The 20666-nt window shown below is 31.8% G+C and overlaps 1 protein-coding gene and 1 pseudogene across 1 annotated transcript; one reads left to right on the top strand and one right to left on the bottom strand.

Moving 5' to 3' along the window:
- Positions 1–1789: 1789 nt before the first annotated feature.
- On the bottom strand, positions 1790–6303 carry LOC134681932 (uncharacterized). Its single transcript, XM_063541558.1, has 5 exons — positions 6192–6303; positions 4562–4682; positions 3175–3236; positions 2392–2515; positions 1790–1940 (listed from the first exon to the last, which is right to left on the bottom strand). The coding sequence occupies exons 1-5, from the start codon at positions 6223–6225 to the stop codon at positions 1895–1897; spliced, it is 387 nt and encodes a 128-aa protein (XP_063397628.1). The 5' UTR covers positions 6226–6303; the 3' UTR covers positions 1790–1894.
- A 4577-nt stretch (positions 6304–10880) lies between these two features.
- Positions 10881–12947, top strand: LOC134727695 (toll-like receptor 4; annotated as a pseudogene).
- Positions 12948–20666: the final 7719 nt, after the last annotated feature.

Genomic DNA, 20666 nt, shown 5'->3' with positions numbered 1-20666 from the left:
ATATCTTTTTTCATTGATTTATCATACTTTGTATAAAATACCATGTTTTAGACGTGTGCTTCAGTTATATACTGCCACACATTTGCATTATTACCTATTCATTCAAGAGATTTTTGTCATAGCGAACAAGTTTGTTTAGTCCTGCCCCGGCTTTCAGATGTCAAAAGCCTGTTATTTAGTGACTATCGTTGGTTTCTGTTAATTATATTTTCTTTACGCTATTTGAATCATCTTATCATGTTGGATCTTTTCATAGGTGACTAACCGGTATGGACATATAGTTGCTTTTAACCCCGTCGTATGGACTATTGTTGTCAGATTTAAAATCATAATGAATCTTGCTATATTATTAGGTTTATCTCTTTATAAGAGGTTTTTCGGAACTCACATTGTTTGCCCTATCCATGCACAATATTTCCGCCATGTTTTCGAAAAAATGCTGCTTTAGATTATAATGAAAATATTTTAACAATTAATGGAAGTGGACACGATTTTATGGTAATTGGTCCTAAACAACACTGTGTTTGACATCACAACTGTCAAGTGAAGCCATGCAATCAATGGGTCATTTAACTTGACAGTTTACACAGCTAACTGAACTTTCTGTCCATGGAAGAATTACGAATTTGCCGGTATTTCAAAGGAAGAAAATGCCAAGAGAAAAGGCAAATTTCACGATAAAAACGACAGAGTGCATGAGAAACGACAGACAAAAAGGGCGCAGGCGTCAATAAAAAAGAGTGGGCGCTGCGCCCTGTTCAAACTTTGTAGTTGGTACACTGCTCTATAATCGTAACATAATCAATATTCCGATTACACGATGAACAAAAGAGATCATCAAAATATATTATCTACAAAAATCAAGCAACTATAGTTGTAAACAGAAAGCTAATAATTTATTTTTGTACAACCAATATATTTGTTCATTTTGAAAACCATTTTAGAGACATAAGGCAATCATTAAACGTATACTTTCCGAAAATATATCATTCGGATAGGATTTCATAAAAATGTTTATCACAACTATCGCAATGTTTGTTGAAAGATTGATTCAGATTCGATCATTCTATAATCATGATCACCTGTACAATCAAGGGGCTGCATTGAATTCATTGGTGTCGTATTTTGCTTTCTATGTCCTGCTGATTAATATAGATGTCACTTTTGCCCTGATACTGAGACCTCGAAACATTCTTAGTTCTTTCAACTTTAAGTTGTCGATTTTGACCATATGATTTTTGATATGGATGGCCCGGCAATGACCAGATATCTAGGGTTTGGATTTAACATTTAAAAATCATTTGATAAGTTAAATTTAAGACAATTTCTTGAAACGAAAGATCACGTGATAAGATACGCAAACTTAGAAAAAAATACTTTATGTTAATTGATATTTGGGTGTAGATGATTGAGAATTGAAAATGACCTTCTGCGTGTGATAAACTTATTATTTTTTTCTTCGTGTGACGATTTTTTAAAGTGTAGTTATACTGCTTTTTGAATACGGGTAGTTGCAATTCTATGGCAAACGTTTGCATTTATTTACTTTAATTTGTCTAAGAATTTTTCATTTTAAGTTCTTCTAGAAAAGATAAAAAAAAAAAAAGAAGTTGTGGTATGATTGCCTATGAGACAACTATCCACAAAAAAGAGCTATTTCTTAAAATCAGATTTTTGGCTTTTCATTTGCATTCAAAGTCACATTGAAATATGTACTTTATGATCAACCAAAACACTACAAAATCTGTAACTTTGCTTCTTGTTTTGATCAGTGTGTGTAAAGCAAATGCATTAATGATTTTTTTATTTTCCAATAAATAAACAAGCACTGCATAGTTTTAAATTGATTTTCTAACAACATATAAACACTGGAAGATCTTCATCAGTAAATTGCTTATGCGCATGGACCTTGTTTTACCATTGTCAATGTAGTCTTTGCCCTGCAATGAAAAACATATATAGCATATCATGGTAAATGCTGACACTTACTACTTTACTAAGTAAAAAAAAAGGATATCATAACTTTTCAGGCCAATAAACGACTACCAAATTTATTTTTCTTTGAATAACTAGAATTAAGAAAAGCCATGTATTTATGAATCGAATTCTGATGTTCAATCACTTGTACTTCTTTTAATGAAATTTATTTTGGATAACTCCTATGGATTTAAAAAAACATATTTTGAAAAACAGACTTTCAAGTATGAGGTTTGAATATACCAAACTCTTTGTTTTATGTGATGTTGGGTTACTGTCTTAATGAATTATACCCAATATCTTCGTTTTCACAATTGCAGACGTACCAGTCAAAGGAATAATGTTTTATCATCGTAAATAATACTGCGTCATAAAATTGATGTTTTTATGTAAAGATATTACTAGTATACTTACATGCAAGCAGAAGTTTCCATTTCACAAGTATTGCCATATGTTTTCCCATCACTTCCGCAGATAGGGAAATAAATGTATGGACAAATTCGGAGGCATTGTGTGTCTATCTTTGGAGCTTGAGTTGCTTCAACGAAACAAATGTTACGACAAAATTAATTCAAGTCTTCTTAAAATATAGATATGTGCTAAGCTCTTCATGTTTTCAACGTTTCAATGATAATATGTTGTCGATCTAACTTAATTCTAATTTATAACAGTGCCAATTGATTTTTCAAAGAACATTCATTTTTCAATGCAACATTATAGTATGAAAAAAGTAAAATCACAACAATACTGAACTCCGAGAAAAATTATAAAAAAAAACCCTAATCAAATCTCAAAATCAAAAGCTCAACAACGAATGCAATGGCATCTTCGCTAGTTAAAGGTTACGATCCACTTCCCTCCTCTCCTCCCAATTGAAGTGTTCAAGTGCTACCATTGGTCAAGAAACATGTATTCAGAACGGGCGCGACTATATGGCGCAAAATTGTTATCACAAACGTTGGCTTAATCTGCCAAGGGTGGAGAGGAGGGAAGTGGATCGTAACCCTTGGCTAGCGAAGATGAATGCATGGATAACAACTGTCATATTCCTAACTTGGTACAGGCATTTCCTCATGCAATGTTAAATATGTAAAAATATTGCCATGTTCAAAAGTGGTGTGATTAAAAGCTGTTTTTAGGTATGTACAATGACAATTATTTTATTCGTCTGGTAAACTATTAATAGAATTTACTTACGAGCAGGTGTCGCGGCAACAACACATGGACCATTGTTTACTATTGTCAGCTCTGTTTTCAGCCTGAAAAGACAACCCACATTAAATTCTATGATAAAACCTAAAATTGAATTAATAATTTCGGTGAGTGCCACATTATAAAATTTACATAAGTTATAATTATTATATTTTAAAACGATGTTATTAATGAGGATCTGGATAGGTTAACATAATATATGAAATTTACAAATGTAAATATAAAAAGAATAGGGAATATTGTAATGAAAATAAAGAAAAAAGACAAATGGCCTAAACAATTGAAGTATATAGAAACGAATTCAAGTTTTAAATGCTTTATTTCCTCAAATAAAAATGTCAACAGCAAGAGACAATGTTTTTTTTTACAAAAAGACCCCCATCAAGACCCTTATTTATTATTTTCATAGGTTGAAGAGGATCTGTAGTGTCAATTTAAACATGTTAAAATGTACCACAATTCCTCAGGAGTTTACTCTTCGTATAATGAGCATGTTTTCATAGAATTGATTATACAGTATATTCAGATAGGGTGATGTGGTATGATTGCCAATTAGATAACTATCCACAATTATCCACCAAAGTTCATGTTACCAATTATAGGAAGCATTACGGCATTTAACATTGAGAAAAATTCATACCGTGTATTCCGCATTAGAAGGCCTCAACATGAAAAATATGAAGCAATTCAATTGAGAAAATTAACGGCCAAATGTATCGCAAACCAATTTACGAAATACAAATTTGACAGACATGAACCAAAGACAACCAACCACTGAACTAAAGGCTGCTAACTTAGACTATGCATTTTTTCACACAAGTCATTGTTTGTGTTTGTGAATCTCTTGTGTCTTATTGGTATGCTGCACACTGATTTTAGAATAAACGTCTCTGTTTTATCGTCTTATCAAATTTTGGAACGTACGATATACCCGTACACTATGAAATTAAAAGATTTTGCAAGGGGTTTATTACAGCCATTTTCGCGATAATCTATCAAATGGCAACATAAAACACAGCTTGAGTACGTTTTTGTTCCAGAAAACTGAAAAATAAACCTCTTCGAAAATACATCATTTGACCGATTTATCAATCATCTTTAACCATTTTTGGAAGCGAATTCTAACAGACATTCTGTCAATCTTGTACAGATGAGTAATTGAATATGTACATTATGATTATTTATATTTCGTGGTCAATTAGCAAGCAAAAAAAACAACAAAAAACACAAAACTTTATAGTTTCTGGGTTCACCAATGAGTCCCTTTATACTAATCGTACCTTGACCGTATGGAAAACTGTGTAGTGGTATAATTGTGGTCTTTCACCAGATTACGCACTTTCAACGGTGTTTTTCTTCTACTTTTACTTACTCACAAGATGCTGCTCCCATCACACATTTGTTTGAATATGTCTTTCCATTACTGCCACATACTGGCATATAAATCATAGGACATGCTCTCAGGCAGTTTGTGTCAACGGACAACCCAACAGCTAGAAAAGTATGAAACAATATATTATTTTTATACTATTTTTCATTTTATCATTTGACATCTACATGAAGATACAAATAAAGTGTTTTGAATATTAGTTTGATAAATCGCTGCTGTATAAAGAAACATAACAGATATTCGTTATAGTAGAAAGCATTACTCTACTCTATCTGTTGACTGGACAATACGATTGTTCACTTGGTAGATCAAATTATAAAAAGACAACTTAATTATTGATAACATTCCTTCGAAAAATATCATGTAAAGTGATTACAATGATTTGATCTTTTCTTTTTTTTTAATCTTGTTTTGGGAAAAGATAAAATTTCTGTATTTGACTACTTTTTATTTTTAAATTACGGGTTCGAAATGCTCTTCATCTTCTTAATTTGACCCTTTTAACTGTCAAAATGTCAATCCTTGTGCTTTTGATGAGTTCATATCATATCGCCATGCAAAATTCTTTCTGTTTTGTTTGATATTTCTTTTACATTAAAAAATGAAATCAAGGTAGAAACTAGTTATAAAGGTTGAGAATTGAATTTAATACGATAATTAAAAATGAATTTTCAATGATGTAAAACACATGTGTATGGTTTGAAACTAACCCCCATGCGGACTCATAATAAGAACGCAGGCCTTCGACTACCCTATGATGTTATTAAGCCTCTGTGTTTCCGAAAAGATCAGTAACGATCCGTATAACGAATGTATGGCACAAGATAATTTAGTCTAAGCATAAACATAGATGGATGTTGGGCATAACACAGCAAGGCCATTATATACCATCTCTCCCCAAATACGGCTAATGTAATCTATGCCTTGGATAATAAAACTATCCTTAGTATTCCGAATAAAAGAGACATCACTTTTATGTACTTTTAAATGTAGTAAATAAAGTCAACAATTTGAAGAAACGACAAGCAAAATAGTACAGTATTGAAGTTTCTAATTTAATTCAAATGATGGCTGTCAAATTTCTCTGAATATGGAACAATTATTTTCTAATAAAAAGGATTATTGTTCAATGGGAAAGGGTTATGTTCCTATGTCGTAGTCTACAATCCTGTTATCATTTCACAACTGTGACCTACCGAATAAAGACTATTTACCGGCTTTGTAATAATATGAGTAACATGACGGCCCCACATGTGGAGCAGGATCTACTTACCCTTCCGGAGCACATGAGATCACCCCCAGTTTTTGAAGGGGTTCGTGTTGCTGAGTCTTCAGTTTTCTATGTTGTGTCTTGTGTAGTATTATTTGTCTGTTTTTTAGCCATGGCGTTGTCAGTTTATCTTAGATCGATGAGTTTTACTGTCCCTTTGGTACCGCTTTCGCCCCTCCTTTATAAAAATCTAATGATACGTCATCTCAGACGAAAGCAGACGAAAACAAAAAGACAAATTGAAAAAAAACCAAACAACATTTGGAGGAACATTTGGACCTTTTAAAGTGATTAGTAGTATTTATATATGTACAAAAATAATAAAGAAATTATTACACTTACCAAATAAAGCAAACAAAACAATACACAACTTCATGTCTATCAAATTCAAATTAAATTAAAATTATTACACCAAATGTAGATAAGATAAAGGTATTTGTCATGAAATACTAACACCTGTTTCTGGTGGTCATATACAAAGGACAAGGTCAAGAATAAAAATAGTTATGATTACACATTTTGCGAATTAATAATATTCATGGAAATCTTACTTTTAGATAAAATGTTAGAATATGACACGTACAAACTGGGCACGACAATAAGTAATGGTTATTTGATAACACAAGACAAACAATATTTAATCAATGAAATTTTAACAAATATTACACTGTAACTTAAATCGTGAAAATTAAATTTTATTAATTCATTTTACAACGCGATTAATGATACCGTTTAAAGTTTAGATCCCTTGATAGATCATCACACATAAATGTTTTTATTGTCATTTATTGACTTACAATAGATCTTTCGTGCTCGATTCGTGTAAAGATTTTTTTGTTGAATTACAAAAACTATCATGTGTTCTTTTGAATTTTATTAAAACACCCAATTAATTAAGGAATGACTGTAATATTTTTTCTGTCTATGAAAAAATAACATAAAAAATTTGGTGCACACTGAATAACGCGCGTAGCCTTCAAATGTTGTTTGTTTATTCAATTTATCTTTTTGTTTTCGTCTGCTTTCGTCTGAGATGTCGTATTTGCCATATTGATAAAAAAAAATCCTAGCGCTAACATTCTAGCCCAACGTTTAGCACTCTGAAATAATTCGATTATCGGGGAATCCCGTGTTTACTCGGTACTAAGATAGAACAATTAAGCTTATAGCCACATTCTTCTTTGTTTGGTAGCTTAGAGATATGGAACTTGATATACATTGTATATATCTATCAATGGTTCATAGTCACCAAAAAATAAAAACAATAAAAAATTGAGAATGAAAATGGGGAATGTAAACATACTAAAAAGTACGATATCAAAAGGAAGTATTCAAAAATATAAACTAAACATAATTGAAATAATTTGGTATAGTAATAAGCAATTCCTGTATTCTCTTCGTGTCGGATATAGATCGACTTTACGCTAGATATTCGCTGGACAAGGACAGATCTTTATCATTGATATGATACAACACGGTCGTACTGTTGTGATTCGTGTATTTGAATTTCTAAACTACATGTACGTAGAAAGTAAAATAGAATGCTCAAATTAGAAAGTATTAGGGCTGGTATTCTCATTCATTAAATTATGTATTTTGGACGAGTTTAATTGAAATAATACTAAAATTATTTCTAACAACGAATCAAATAAAATCAATTTGTAAAGTATTACACTAGTAGCATCCTTTTTTCGATTTTAGTAAATCAAACAGTTGACTTAATTTTCGAAATATGGTCAACCCTTGACTACTCCCACCCTCAGTTAAACAATTCCATACAAGGCCATTTTCATATAATATTATAATAAAAAAAGTGTAAAATGTGACAACTTTACATAACAGATAGTCTTACATTTTACATCGCTTTTTTTAAATAAGGAATTGTAATAAAGTCAAAACTCCTTGACCACTCTCCAAATTTTGACAATAAACATACATATATTGCTTACATATCGGGTTCTTTGAACATACATGCATTTTTGAGTCGAGATTTGTTCTGTTAAATGGGAGATAATAAAATTTGATTTTATCCCAGTTTATGTTCGACTTATGATTTTGGAAGACCCTTTGGTATCACCCGCCTTTCTTTTCCAATCGTCTTTGAAAATGCATCTAACTCTGCAAATTCTTTAGTTCAGTACGATTATTAGTAATTTCGAACAAAACCCCACACGACCCTTATATGCAACTAATACAACCATTCGTATATATAGAAATGTAGTTGTGCGTTCATAAAAGGCAACACACAGTCGAGAAGTCTAGCGCTATCTTGGAATGATTTACTGAAAGTAATATTTTAATTCTGTAACACAATTGGATTTGAATGCAAGATTGTAAACGTAAAATAATCTATTTTACTTATATATGATGTATGACTTTGTCAAATTCTTTAAATGTTATTGTATTGCTTAACCTGTCAGTGTTCTATTATATAATATCGGTATAATAACTTAGATTATGCAAAGTAGATAACAATTTTTAACAATTGACTATTGTAATTAGCTTATTTTGATCGTGTTAAACATCTTATATAAACTGCAAAGTAATTAAAATATCATTTAATCATCAACATATATATGCTGAAATAGCTTAATTCGTTAAAATTTGACTGAATGACTGGGAATAGTAGGTTGATTCTGAAATGAATATTGAATGAAGCAGTGAGATTAAGATATTTTTAGTTCGGGCTGGAAAACTAAGGTAAGCAAGAACGTTACCATGAAAACAATGCACATAGTACACACAATGGAATATTGTATTGTGCTACACTACATAACTATTATTAACATATTAAGTAGAATCTGCAGTTGCAAATTCGATAATTGAAAATTAATACAGTGTATAGAACAATCAAATATGTATTTCCAACTCCCTAAGACAATGTCTCGTCCTTGTTAACATTAATGGATTTGGTTATTCTTTTGAGGTCCTTTTTGATCATATAGTTCCCAACGTTTTCTTTGTAACTTTTAATACTCTGAATTTAATCACTGGATTTCGAATGTTTAGGTTTAAGCGTTCTTGATAAAGGTTAATCCAGAAAAGCCATTCTGAAGAACGAAATTTACCGAGTGTTATATTCATTTATTATGTTCAATGATATATGGCCCTGTTTGTAAAAGTATTCTGCAACATAATTGAACATTTCCTTGAAAATAGAAACATCACGTATTTTTCAATTAGGTCTTTGTAGCGGGAACAAATTTAAAATAAATACCAAGAAAAGAAAAAAAAAATCATATAAAAAAATGATATGAGGAAAATTAATGTTTCTAGCTGGAAATGTAAAACGAAATATTCTGAAAATCAGATTCTTTTTTACTATAAATTTGATTTTTGCACACAAATTTGATCCATATCAAATTTGGCTTTCTTTTGTTTTTGTCCTTTTTTTGTTAAACGAGTATAGCTCCTTTTTAAAAAATGGTTAAACGTTCCTTGTGGAGGCAAATGATGTTAAACCTTACAGACGCATGATTTTTTTTTACTAAAGTGTTAAATCTGTTTACTACCACTATGTCGATACCATTATTGGTAGACTGCTTTCCCCTAGGGAGGTACTGAGATATCTATACATGATATAAGATAAGAAATGATTAAGAAACTCAGGTTCCATCTCTCACAGGCAAAGATGACTGAAGACGAATGTTGCTATAGGTTTATGTCCGTTTGGTTATTTTTACATATAGCGCCTTACATTGCAGCATATTTAGAGACTCTTTTCTTTCAATTGTTTTGCTTTTTATCATTCTTAATGAACATAAATCAAGATCTTGAAAAGTGCTTTTGACGCATGGAATGCATTAAATTTATTTTAAATCGTTGAAAAGAGGTATCGAACACTTTTTTTATTATTAAAATATAAACAAGTGAAAATATTCATTCAAATCGATACTGTGAATTCAATTCTATTCATGAGCTAATGTGGAAAACGAATTTGAATGTTCGACGAAGATTTTTTTTTAAAGCTTGATTGCAGGATTAAGCTAAAAACCGAAATCAAATATCCACGAAAAAACATTTGTTTCTTTATTCACGAAAACTGGTATCCATGAAATAACATTGTTTCTTATTCACAAAAATTGGTACGCACGAAAATAAATGAATCCTCAGTAATGCGAAGTCTTCGTTGAGGATAATTGTTTTCCACTTCTGTAAACAACATTATCATATAACCTTATCTGATAGAAACTTTTCCATATCATAAATTATCTTTCAAAAACTGATTGAAAATATAACAACGTTCTTTTGCACAAGCTATTTTTGTTGTTGGCGCTGTGTGGGTGCATAAGGAACAATATCTGGTATTTGATAAAATTTGATGTTAATGAACAAAGCGTTGTCTGACAAGAAGGTTATACCTTGTGCTAAATTGATCATATTATCTTATTTCAGATGAAGTTTTGTAGTCGCCTATTTTACTGTCTGACATTACTTTATGGGACAATGTTTGTTTTGTGCATATCCGATACCACACAAATTGCACCATCAATAAATTTCAATATAAGTCGAAATGATAAATCCTTCAATTATGGATGTTCTTCAAATATACGATGCAAATGTTTAGATTCAAGTGAAGGAATCTTAGCCGACTGCTCTGCCTTAGGATTAATACAATCTCCACATTTCCAAGATGGCGTTGTGTCAGTAAATCTAAGCTTTAATTTGCTCATCTACCTCCCAGACGAGGGATATCTACCGACAACTCTGAAATATCTAGATTTAACAAAAAATAAAATTTCAAAATTTAGGAATCGTGAATTGGTTCCCTTTTCTAATGTACACAATATCATCAGCTTAAATTTATCAAGCAATTTCTTATCACTAGATGTTGACACGTATTTCACAGGGGTGTTTCAAAATTTGAAATATTTACAATATTTAGATGTTTCAAACAATTCAAATGAAAACAGAAGTTATTATTGTCCAGATGAAGTATTTCAAGAACTTTCCTCTCTTCGCAGTCTTTTGATCGACGGAGTTCAAAATGTAACGTTTGGCAAAGGATTTTCTACTCTGAAAAATCTCACAATGTTGAAAATAACTGGAATTGCTGTTCAGAGGATCTTAATCAAAGAATACTTTGACAATTTCCCCAATCTTGAACATCTCGACATATCAGCTACATTAGAATGGCGCAACATATCTGATTTTGCACTAACAAATTTTGAAAAAGGGGCTCTTCAAAAACTTTCAAAGCTACAGTATTTAGATATATCATATCATCGGAAACTTCGAATGTGTGGATTTAGAAATGTTACGAATGACCTTCCAAAAACTTCAATCCGTATACTAAAAGCCAATTATTTGGAATGCGAAAGATCAGTGAGTACCGTGTTATTTGTTGAGGATATTGAAGCTTTGAATTATACAAAGCTTGAAGAACTATACCTCGATGGAAATAATTTAGAAGAAACTGATTATTTTGTGCCACTTCATTTACCACTGTCTTTGAATTATTTCAGCGCTAAAGATAATCGATGGGTTATAAATAGATACGCATACTTTTATATTGCTGGTTTGACGGGAATTAAAACTGTTGACCTGAGTTTTCAAAATAAACACCAGTTTTCGCAGTCAAATAACGCCTGGCTTTGCAGTGAAACAGCACATGAAACAGCACATTGCATCTGTGACAGAGTTCCACCGTATGTCGGCGAATCGTCATTTCTTAACGATCATCTCCATAAACAAATTTGGCAGACATCTAAAAATATTGACAATTTTCCTTTGATTACATCCTGTATTCCTTACGACGGCACCGTTTTTGAACTTGCCCTTATTCCGGTAAATACAGAAACAATTATTATCGAAAGTGCAAAGGTAGGACAACGTATTCCTCCTATTTATTTTAGTACATCTTCTGTGAGAAAAATATCTTTGAGAAACAATCAAATATATTCCTTCACAGGACCAATATGCAACTTAACCGAGCTACAATACCTTGATTTGTCTAGTAACAGAGCTGTTGATATATCCAGTTATGTATTTGGTTCCCTTATAGGTCTCAGGCATTTAAGAATTGATAATAATCTGCTTGGTAATTCCAACATTTTTCAGACAAACAAGTCTCTTTTTATTTTTGAAAATCAAACAAATTTAATGTTTCTCAACATGTCTTCAAATCGCCTATCCATTTTATTCCGAAATTTTCTATTAAGGTCTTCAAAACTGAACACTGTTTTGATGGATCACAATTTACTTACAGACTGGAATATTTCCCTGTACCATATGAAAGACCTACAATTTCTAGATATCAGTTGGAATCAGATATTGTATTTGTCTAGTGACGGTATGAATCTGCTTGAAAAAGTCTTTCACGTGAATACCACCATCGATTTGTCAAATAATCCCTTCGAGTGTTCATGTAATTCAATATATTTTCTAAAATGGCTTCAGTTGCATCAGAAGCATTTTAAGGGTTTTGATTCTTATTCGTGCACGTACTTACATCAGTATTTTGACATACCAGAGGCAAACATTCACTTGATAAAAGATTGTAATTCCTATGTTGGATTGATTGTATCGGCGGCGATTGGAATAATTGTCTTTCTGGCTGTTATTTCTTCTATGATAATTTACCGATATCGATGGAAATTGCGTTATTGGTATTATATCTTCAAGGGAGCATACGGAGGCGATCGTGTAAGGACTGCGTGCAATTTTCAATTCGATGTTTTTGTATCATACGCGGAAAAGGACAGATGATTCCCAAAAGAACATATGATAGAATATCTCGAGAAACAGGGAGCAATGCGTTTGTGCATTCATGATAGAGATTTTATCGCAGGAAGTGCTATTGCTGAAAATATAACAAATGCAATCCACAACAGCCGAAAATTTGTTTGTATTCTAACAAATAATTTTCTCAAGTCGAAATGGTGTATGTATGAATTTAATATGGCACTAGAAGATATTGTCGTGACAAGACAGGGAAGAAATAGCATTATAATTGTTCAACTATCGAGCACCGATGTAAGAAATATTCCTCGCGAAATGAGGTATATAATGAACGAGGACACATACATTGATTATCCAGAGGATGAGGAAAACAGGGTAATATTTTGGGAAAGTTTTGAGAGAGATTTGAAGTTTTAGTGTTATAACATTCAGTGCAAAGGCTTTTAAATTTCAAAGCCTCAAGTTTCGTGATATAAGAAGAAAAGAGTTCTTTGAATTTAAATGAGTTTTAAAAGTTTTAATAGTATAATCTGATTAAACAATATAATTTGAATTGTGTTTTCTCTGGAAAGAGAACAGTAAAGAAATTAGAAAATGCGGTATGATTGCTTATGATTCGACTTTCCACCAGAGACCAATTGACTCAGATCGTATACCGCATTGTAGGCAATAAAACGATCCGAATTGACAAATTTGAACCATTTCATTAACGAGGCAAATAACGGCCTAATCTATGAACATAGCAATTAACGGAAAAAAATATAAATATATTATGCAGAAACTTCTGACAACTACTGAAGTACAGGCTCCTGCTTTTGGACAAGCACTTGTAGAATTTGACGGAGTTTAACATATTTGCTGATTTAAATGAGGGACGAAAGATACCAAAGGGACAGTCAAACTCAGTAATCTAAAACAAACTGACAACGCTATGGCTAAAAATGAAGAAGACAAACAGACAAACAATAGTTCACATGACACAACATAGAAAACTCTAGAATAAACAACACGAACCTCTGATAGTGATGTAAAAGCACAACAGAGAACAAACTATAAAATCCTAACAAAATAAAAGATTTCCTTCGTCATAAGGTACATGTTACCTACTAGGCTTAAAACTTGTATCTACCTTTTACATTCAAACATTCGAATTCATTTTTGGAATTTTCCGATCTTTTATGCTTAATTTATGAAATGAAAACATAACGCCTTTTTGGTACTCACACAAGCAGAAGGTTGTATTTGGGTCTAAGGTCTGTATGTATGTTGTAACGACACAGAAGCAAAAGCACATAAACAGCATTATATAAATCAATATCAGCAGATCAAAGATCTTACACATTTACATTTGATAATCTACAATATATTAATTAAAAAGATAGGTAGACAGCAGCTATAGGCAAAAAAGAATTCGTTAATGACAAATTTTCAACGGATGTGATAATATTTCGTTTCCAGTACACTTTATGAATACACGTGTATAATAACTGCTTTTATGTCATTTTAGGCTTTTCCAGCGCGTCGATAAACTTTCAGATCCTAAACTTATATCTTGCATAACTGTCATGCAAGTCTGTTTTATTTCTGCAAAAAATACATTTGCAATAACATGAATAATAAAATCTTAGACTTTACAGGTGAAATTATCTGTTTTATGACCAAGGGGTTTGGTATTCTCTCTTTTTTTGCTACCGTCACCTCAATTCGTCGTTTACTTCTAGGATAGAACATATGATTTGTTAGTTTTAAATTATTTACTGTATTGAATATCAGCAAGTTTTGATGCATAATTGTATAGATGAAATTTCAAAGACGCTTTGCAGAATTGTGGTGCGTACTTCATTACGACATTTTGAAGAGCTTGGCGTTGTTTATCGAAATACACGGTCAGTCCTGTAAATCACATAACTATATGACTACAGTCGACGCATTTTTACTTCTCAAGTAGGATTGAGGTGAAAATATTAATTATCAGTTTATGTCAAAGATTTAAACCAACCTTCGTGTTCTGCTATTTTTATATTGAATTTCTTTTATAATACTTTGTCAATAAGACACAAAGGACGAAATTCGTATATGTCATGATTGATAAAAATAGTCAAAAGATTTGCATATTAATTCGTCTTTTGTTACACGTTAATATAAGGCGGAAACATTCCACTAAATGTCCTTGATGACCTCATAGAATTGATACTGCAATGAATTAGTACACATGATTTAGTGGATCAATGAATCTTTCTATTACCTTTTAGTATTTCTTACCCCTAGTAGTTCACTCCTGGAGGTGACATATAGAATAAAGGTCAAATATTTAACTGCTTCAGTTATAAAATTGTCTGTTCTATAATACACAGAAGTGTTGCGATAATAGATGTACGTCACAACAATACTTTTTATATAAAATAAGGTAGGATACTATGTATATTAATTTAGAATAGTTTGTAGACTTAAGAAGAACACATAAATCCAAAGTTGAAATATTTTTCCTGTTGGATGCATTATGATATTCAATGCATTGATTTATTCCTGAACAGTTTTTCTAAGGTCAAGTTACAGTAAATGGGCTATGTCACAGATTTCAGTAAAATTTGGCATACAACTCTGGCTCGATGAACTTCAACTGAAAATCGAAAAAACATTTGCATTTATCTCAATTATCGTTTGAAATATTACTGATTGAATTCTTACAAAATGGGTGAACATTTGTATAGAAACCACATAAAATCGGCGAAAAACCTTCTTAGTGATTTTACATTACATTGTATTTCCTAGGTAATGCTTTTGCACGTACGATATCGGTTATGTGTTAATAAGGAAATTCAATAGGTCAGTTCTATTAATGTACAGTTTTTTTTACAAATGTGGAAAGGACGCAATTTTCGAATATATATTGAATATAAAAAAGAAGATGTGGTATGATTGCCAATGAGACAACTATCCACAAAAGACCAAAATGACACAAACATTAACAACCCCTGAACTACAGGCTCCTGACTTGGGACAGGCACATACATAAATAATGTGGCGGGGTTAAACATGTTAGCGGGATCCCAACCCTCCCCCTAACCTGGGACAATGGTATAACAGTACAACATAAGAACGAACTATAAAAATCAGTTGAAAAAGGCTTAACTCATCAGATAGACAAAAGATACAAGTGAACGTGCCCGGATACTTATACATCCCGACATAAAAAGACACAATGAACAGATCTGAGAGTACTCGCAGTTATCTGACAGCTAGTTCAAAGCCACTAACAACTAATAAAAAAGTCATGCCTCTAAGTCTAAACACTCAATCCCTACCCATCCAGCATACAATGGATTTAGTGTAAAGACGTTATGAACAGCCAGAGAAGAACATGACCTTATGCAATGCCATGTAACAGGTATCGACAGATTGTAGATCCATGAAAATGTATATGTATATAACATACTAGTAATATTTAGTTAGCTTTTAATCTACTGATAACAAAATCAATATTTTTACCAATAAAAACAATATTCAATGATATAATTACAGTGTTGAATAGGTAACCTTTTAGAATAAGTTTATTTAAAGGAGCAACACGTTTACATGGATCATTTCTAAGTTGTTTTACGTTAGCTTTATAGTGAAAAGTGATGTTTTCGTGATTGTCCGACCCAGGTGAAAAAATATATGTTGAGAACCTTACAAAAAGAAGAATCCAAAATACGTTAATGATTGCAATAAATATTGTAAGTCTGTTCAATACCATTCTGACTCTGATATTTGTGACAAAAAGTGATGACGTCTCAAAATTTAGGATAGTCATTTTTAGAACCCCAAAGAGGAGACAGACTCTCTACGTAAGGAATCCACCGTCACAATCACCATTTCAGCGTACCTGACCAGACATTTTTGACGTCATGTTTAATAACCAACTATTTCGTAGCTTTCAAAATTACTGCCAGCGCCATAACTTTACCTCAAAACAGGCTTTTGAAGCTACAGACACTTGGGGTTAAAGTCATGAAACTTTGCACAGTGCTCGGATAAAAAAATCATGCTCGAAATATGAAATCCAGCATTTTGATTGGATGATTGTAGAATATGAGTACAAAAAAAAACTCGAAAGTTTCATGTCTTCAAGGCCAGAAGGGAACATTACCTGCCACTACTGTGAGATGGTGGGGGTATTTAACTAACGTCTACCACCTCACAATACTATTGCGTTGTAGAAAACCAACCCCGCTTTGTTCATCTGTCCAGAACCTTTAAATACACGCCAGTTATGTTGAGTGTTTTTTTTATTTAAACTTTAAGATGAATACTAGTTTGACAGAAATATTCGTTTAAAATAAAACAAAACTGTTCAAATAGTCTTAATTGGAAAAAAAGTAGATGGAACGACTATCAATGAGACAACACTCAATCCATGTCACAATAAAATTCAAGAATTGTTTATGATTTTGGATTAACACTAAGCGATCAATAGTGTGAGAAAATTAACGACTGGAGTATTCGGGTTAAGCTTTGACCTGTTTTCAGGATCAAATATATATTGCGTCAGCAGGTATTATAGGGAAATGAAACGAATATATAAAAAAGAAGATGTGGTATAATTGCCAATGAGACAACTATACACAAAAGACCAAAATGACATAAACATTAACAACTATAGGTCACCGTACGGCCTTCAACAATGAGCAAAGCCCATACCGCATAGTCAGCTATAAAAGGACTTCTCTTTACTTCATAACTTTATGAAAACTGTATGAAGACAAACCAATATGTCAAATGCGATATGTGTAACAAACGCACAATCCGTTTTCCTTTTTGTTGTGTATTATTGTTAAGATCAGAATATGTTCAATTTAGTACGAATGAATTCAGGGGGGAAATAAATCTATTCCTCTGTCTTCCGTTATTTCATTTTTGGAATATTCACCTAACTAGGTATTTTCCCAGGGTTATGTATTTTCACTGTTGGTTTTGTTGAGTTTATATAAAGAGTTTGTACAGATCTCTTTAACGAACGCTCAACGCATTTTCTTGTTTGTTGTTAATATAAATTTAAATCAGAAAATATTATTTTTTGTTCGAATGAATAGAGGTATACAATTAAGTTAAATATCTCAACCGCAAATTATAAAGTTACTTTAATCATGCTAAAAGTCTGACCTCAAATACAAGATTACCATTAAGATTTAAAAATCAAGCAAGTACAAAAAAAATAAATGGATAAACCGAGACATTAAGGAAGTTTTAATTCGGGGATGAAGACCACGGTAAGTTATCATTTAATCCTGTGGTATCTATGATGATATAAAAAAGAAGATGTTGTATGATTGCCAATGAGACAACTATCCACAAAAGACCAAAATGACACAAACATAAACAATTATAGGTCACCGTACGGCCTTCAACAATGAGCAAAACCCATACCGCATATAGTCAGCTATAAAAGGCCCCGATAAGACAACGTAAAACAATTCAAACGAGAAAACTAACGGCCTATAGAACACATCAATGTTTGTAATTAGTAAAAAGAATGTTATATTCATGTATGTGATGTAAAGTACTTTTATATATGTCGTAGGTGAATATTTAACTACATAAAGAAAATTAGATTGTCAAAAAAGTGTCAACTCATAGTTAATCGATTTATAAAATCCAAACATATCTTGGCATACATGTATGCAAACCATGAGAAATAAATGTTCAATAAAACACATGCATCATCAAAAATTCAACTCGAGACTCAGGACAAATAGACAATTGGATTCAAATTATAGTATTAGAGTTTTATTGACAATATGCAATTTTGATGTTTAAATGTTAATAATCTTATACCTTATTTAATCTGTAAATTGAAACTGGTCTAAAATACAATAAACACTGCTATTGTCGGTTGTGAAACTATTTTTTTTTAATTCCGTGCTATAACGCAGTATGAAACGAGTTCGATTTTGTAAAATAATTATGTAATATAAAAAGTAGCGAACAAAACCATAGTACCGTACATCGGTTTCTTTTTGCGTCGGCTTTTTCTCTTGATTTCATGATAAAATGGGCATGTTAAATTTTCACTGTGTATGATTTTTACACACAATTTATAGGTAATCGATCACAAATAAATACGAGTAAACCAAAATAAGATAACCTTTTAAGAACGTAAATTTGAATTATGCACATTAAGGCATGCTAAAACGTAAAGGTTTTGATTAATACAAATAAACAAATAACATTAGTCGCCTATTGTTTAGGTTATGACAACTATCAATATAATAGATAATCACTATTTAACATTTGATTGTTATGTTGTCAAAAGGCGAGACACGTATGTTTAAAGAGCTAACTTAATTATTATGAAAATATAAATTTTAATTTAGTTTGATCATTCTTGTGATCTGTTGAACATCACAAAAGACTCCATAACTAACGTAATAATATAAAACTTTCAAATTTTGATAAATCTGGGATTATGAAGGGAAATTTTAGCTGGGTACTTTTTTTGCGTTTCTTTTGATACTGCAAACAAAGCTAAAATTAAATACATCCGGAAAAAAAACCCCGATATACGCTATTATTGTACCTGTTAATAGGTAACCAAGCTTAACTGTTATCGTATACATTTGAAGATTCTTTTAATTAGGTTTTTAAATGCACTGTTTGTTAATTTAATAACAAATATCCCCACTGTCTCAATGTTTAATTTTATTTCTAGTGTTGTCAAATCTTATAGTTTTACCTTACCGGTTACTCGGATAATTGTTCGATAGCTTAACAGGCTAACCGGAAGTTTAAGTTAATGTGTTAAGGCTTTGTCTGTAGTACCCTACACATGTTCGAGTTTATCATACAATGAATTGAAGTTTGTCCTTTGGTACCTTTAACAACTATTGGCATTACATGCATTTTAAGGCTTGTCTGTGAGGATTCTTGGCGAAGTTTGGCTTTTGAAAATCCTCTACACGGTCCCTTCTAAGGTGTTTGAAATAACTTCAGATTGAAAAATATTTTTTACTTTCTTCCACAGATGATAGCGAATATGTTCCTTATACATGTATCGTTGTTGTTCGGTGTGAGCCAAGGCTCCGTGTTTAACCTATAATGGTTTACTTTTTTAAATTGTTTCTTGGATGGAGACTTGTCTCATTGGCACTCACACCACATCTTCCTATATCTATCGTAACTACAGTCCGGTTATCCTTTTCATGAATGTGATCTAGCCTATTAGACTTTTTACCGGATGTTTAGTAACATGAACAACATGCCATATGTGGAGAAAGATCTCTTTACCATCTCAAGAGCAGCGAGTTCAACCCTGGTTTTGGTGGGGTTCGTTTTGCATAGTGTTTATTTTTCTATGTTGTGTTTTTTGTACCATTGTTTGGCTATTTCCTTCTTCTTTTTTAGCAATGGCCTTGTTACTTTATTTTCCTTTTATGATTTTAAATGTTTCTCTGATATTTTTCGCTCCTCTTATAATCCGAAACAAAATCACCATATGTTTAGTTAATCTAATTATTTGTCTTTCTTTTCAAGATCTATTGACTTGTTTTTATTTAGTTTTTAAAATGAATAATGGTATCATAAAAAAATAAAATAAACACTTCAAATATGCGTTGATCAAACAAAACGAATACAATTATATCACAAACCAGGGAAAATATAAATAATACAAAGAGGAGAAATAATTACCTATAATAAAAAAAAACTATAGATGAATGTTTTCATGAAAATCTAAATATCAAAACAGCAACTTAGTAAAATTGAGAATTGAAACGAGGACTGTGTCAAAGAGACAACAATTCGATCATAAAGCGGTCATCAACAGAAGGTCACCAACAGGTCTTCAATGCAGCGAGAAATACCCGCACCCGGAGGAGTCCTTCAACTGGCCCTAAACAAATATATATATACTAGTTCAGAGAAAATGAACGCCATACTAAACTCCGAATTGTACACAAGAAACTAAAATTAAAAATAATAGAAGACTAACAAAGGCCAGAGGCTCCTGACTTGGTACAGGCGCAAAAATGCGGCGGGGTTAAACATGTTGATAAGATTATAAGTTTATTTGAGGTGAATGCATTTCCAATGTATATTAAGAAAGTATAACTAAGTGAGAAATACTACCCTCTTCAAATAAAGACAGATATTGCTAAA

Source organism: Mytilus trossulus, chromosome 8 (assembly GCF_036588685.1).
Source record: "Mytilus trossulus isolate FHL-02 chromosome 8, PNRI_Mtr1.1.1.hap1, whole genome shotgun sequence".
Classification (NCBI taxonomy): Eukaryota; Metazoa; Mollusca; class Bivalvia; order Mytilida; family Mytilidae; genus Mytilus; species Mytilus trossulus.
The sequence above is the reverse complement of the archived record's forward strand: the minus strand, read 5'-3'. Positions and strand labels throughout refer to the sequence as shown.

What these genes read in the sequence shown, in the direction of transcription:
- LOC134681932 (XM_063541558.1), bottom strand. Translation starts at nt 6,225, where the DNA reads ATGAAGTTGTGTATTGTTTTGTTTGCTTTATTTG. An exon ending in TGTTTTGTTTGCTTTATTTG is followed by an intron (nt 4,683 to 6,191) that starts GTAAGTGTAATA and finishes ATACTTTTCTAG; the next exon opens with CTGTTGGGTTGTCCGTTGAC. An exon ending in ATGGGAGCAGCATCTTGTGA is followed by an intron (nt 3,237 to 4,561) that starts GTAAGTAAAAGT and finishes TTGTCTTTTCAG; the next exon opens with GCTGAAAACAGAGCTGACAA.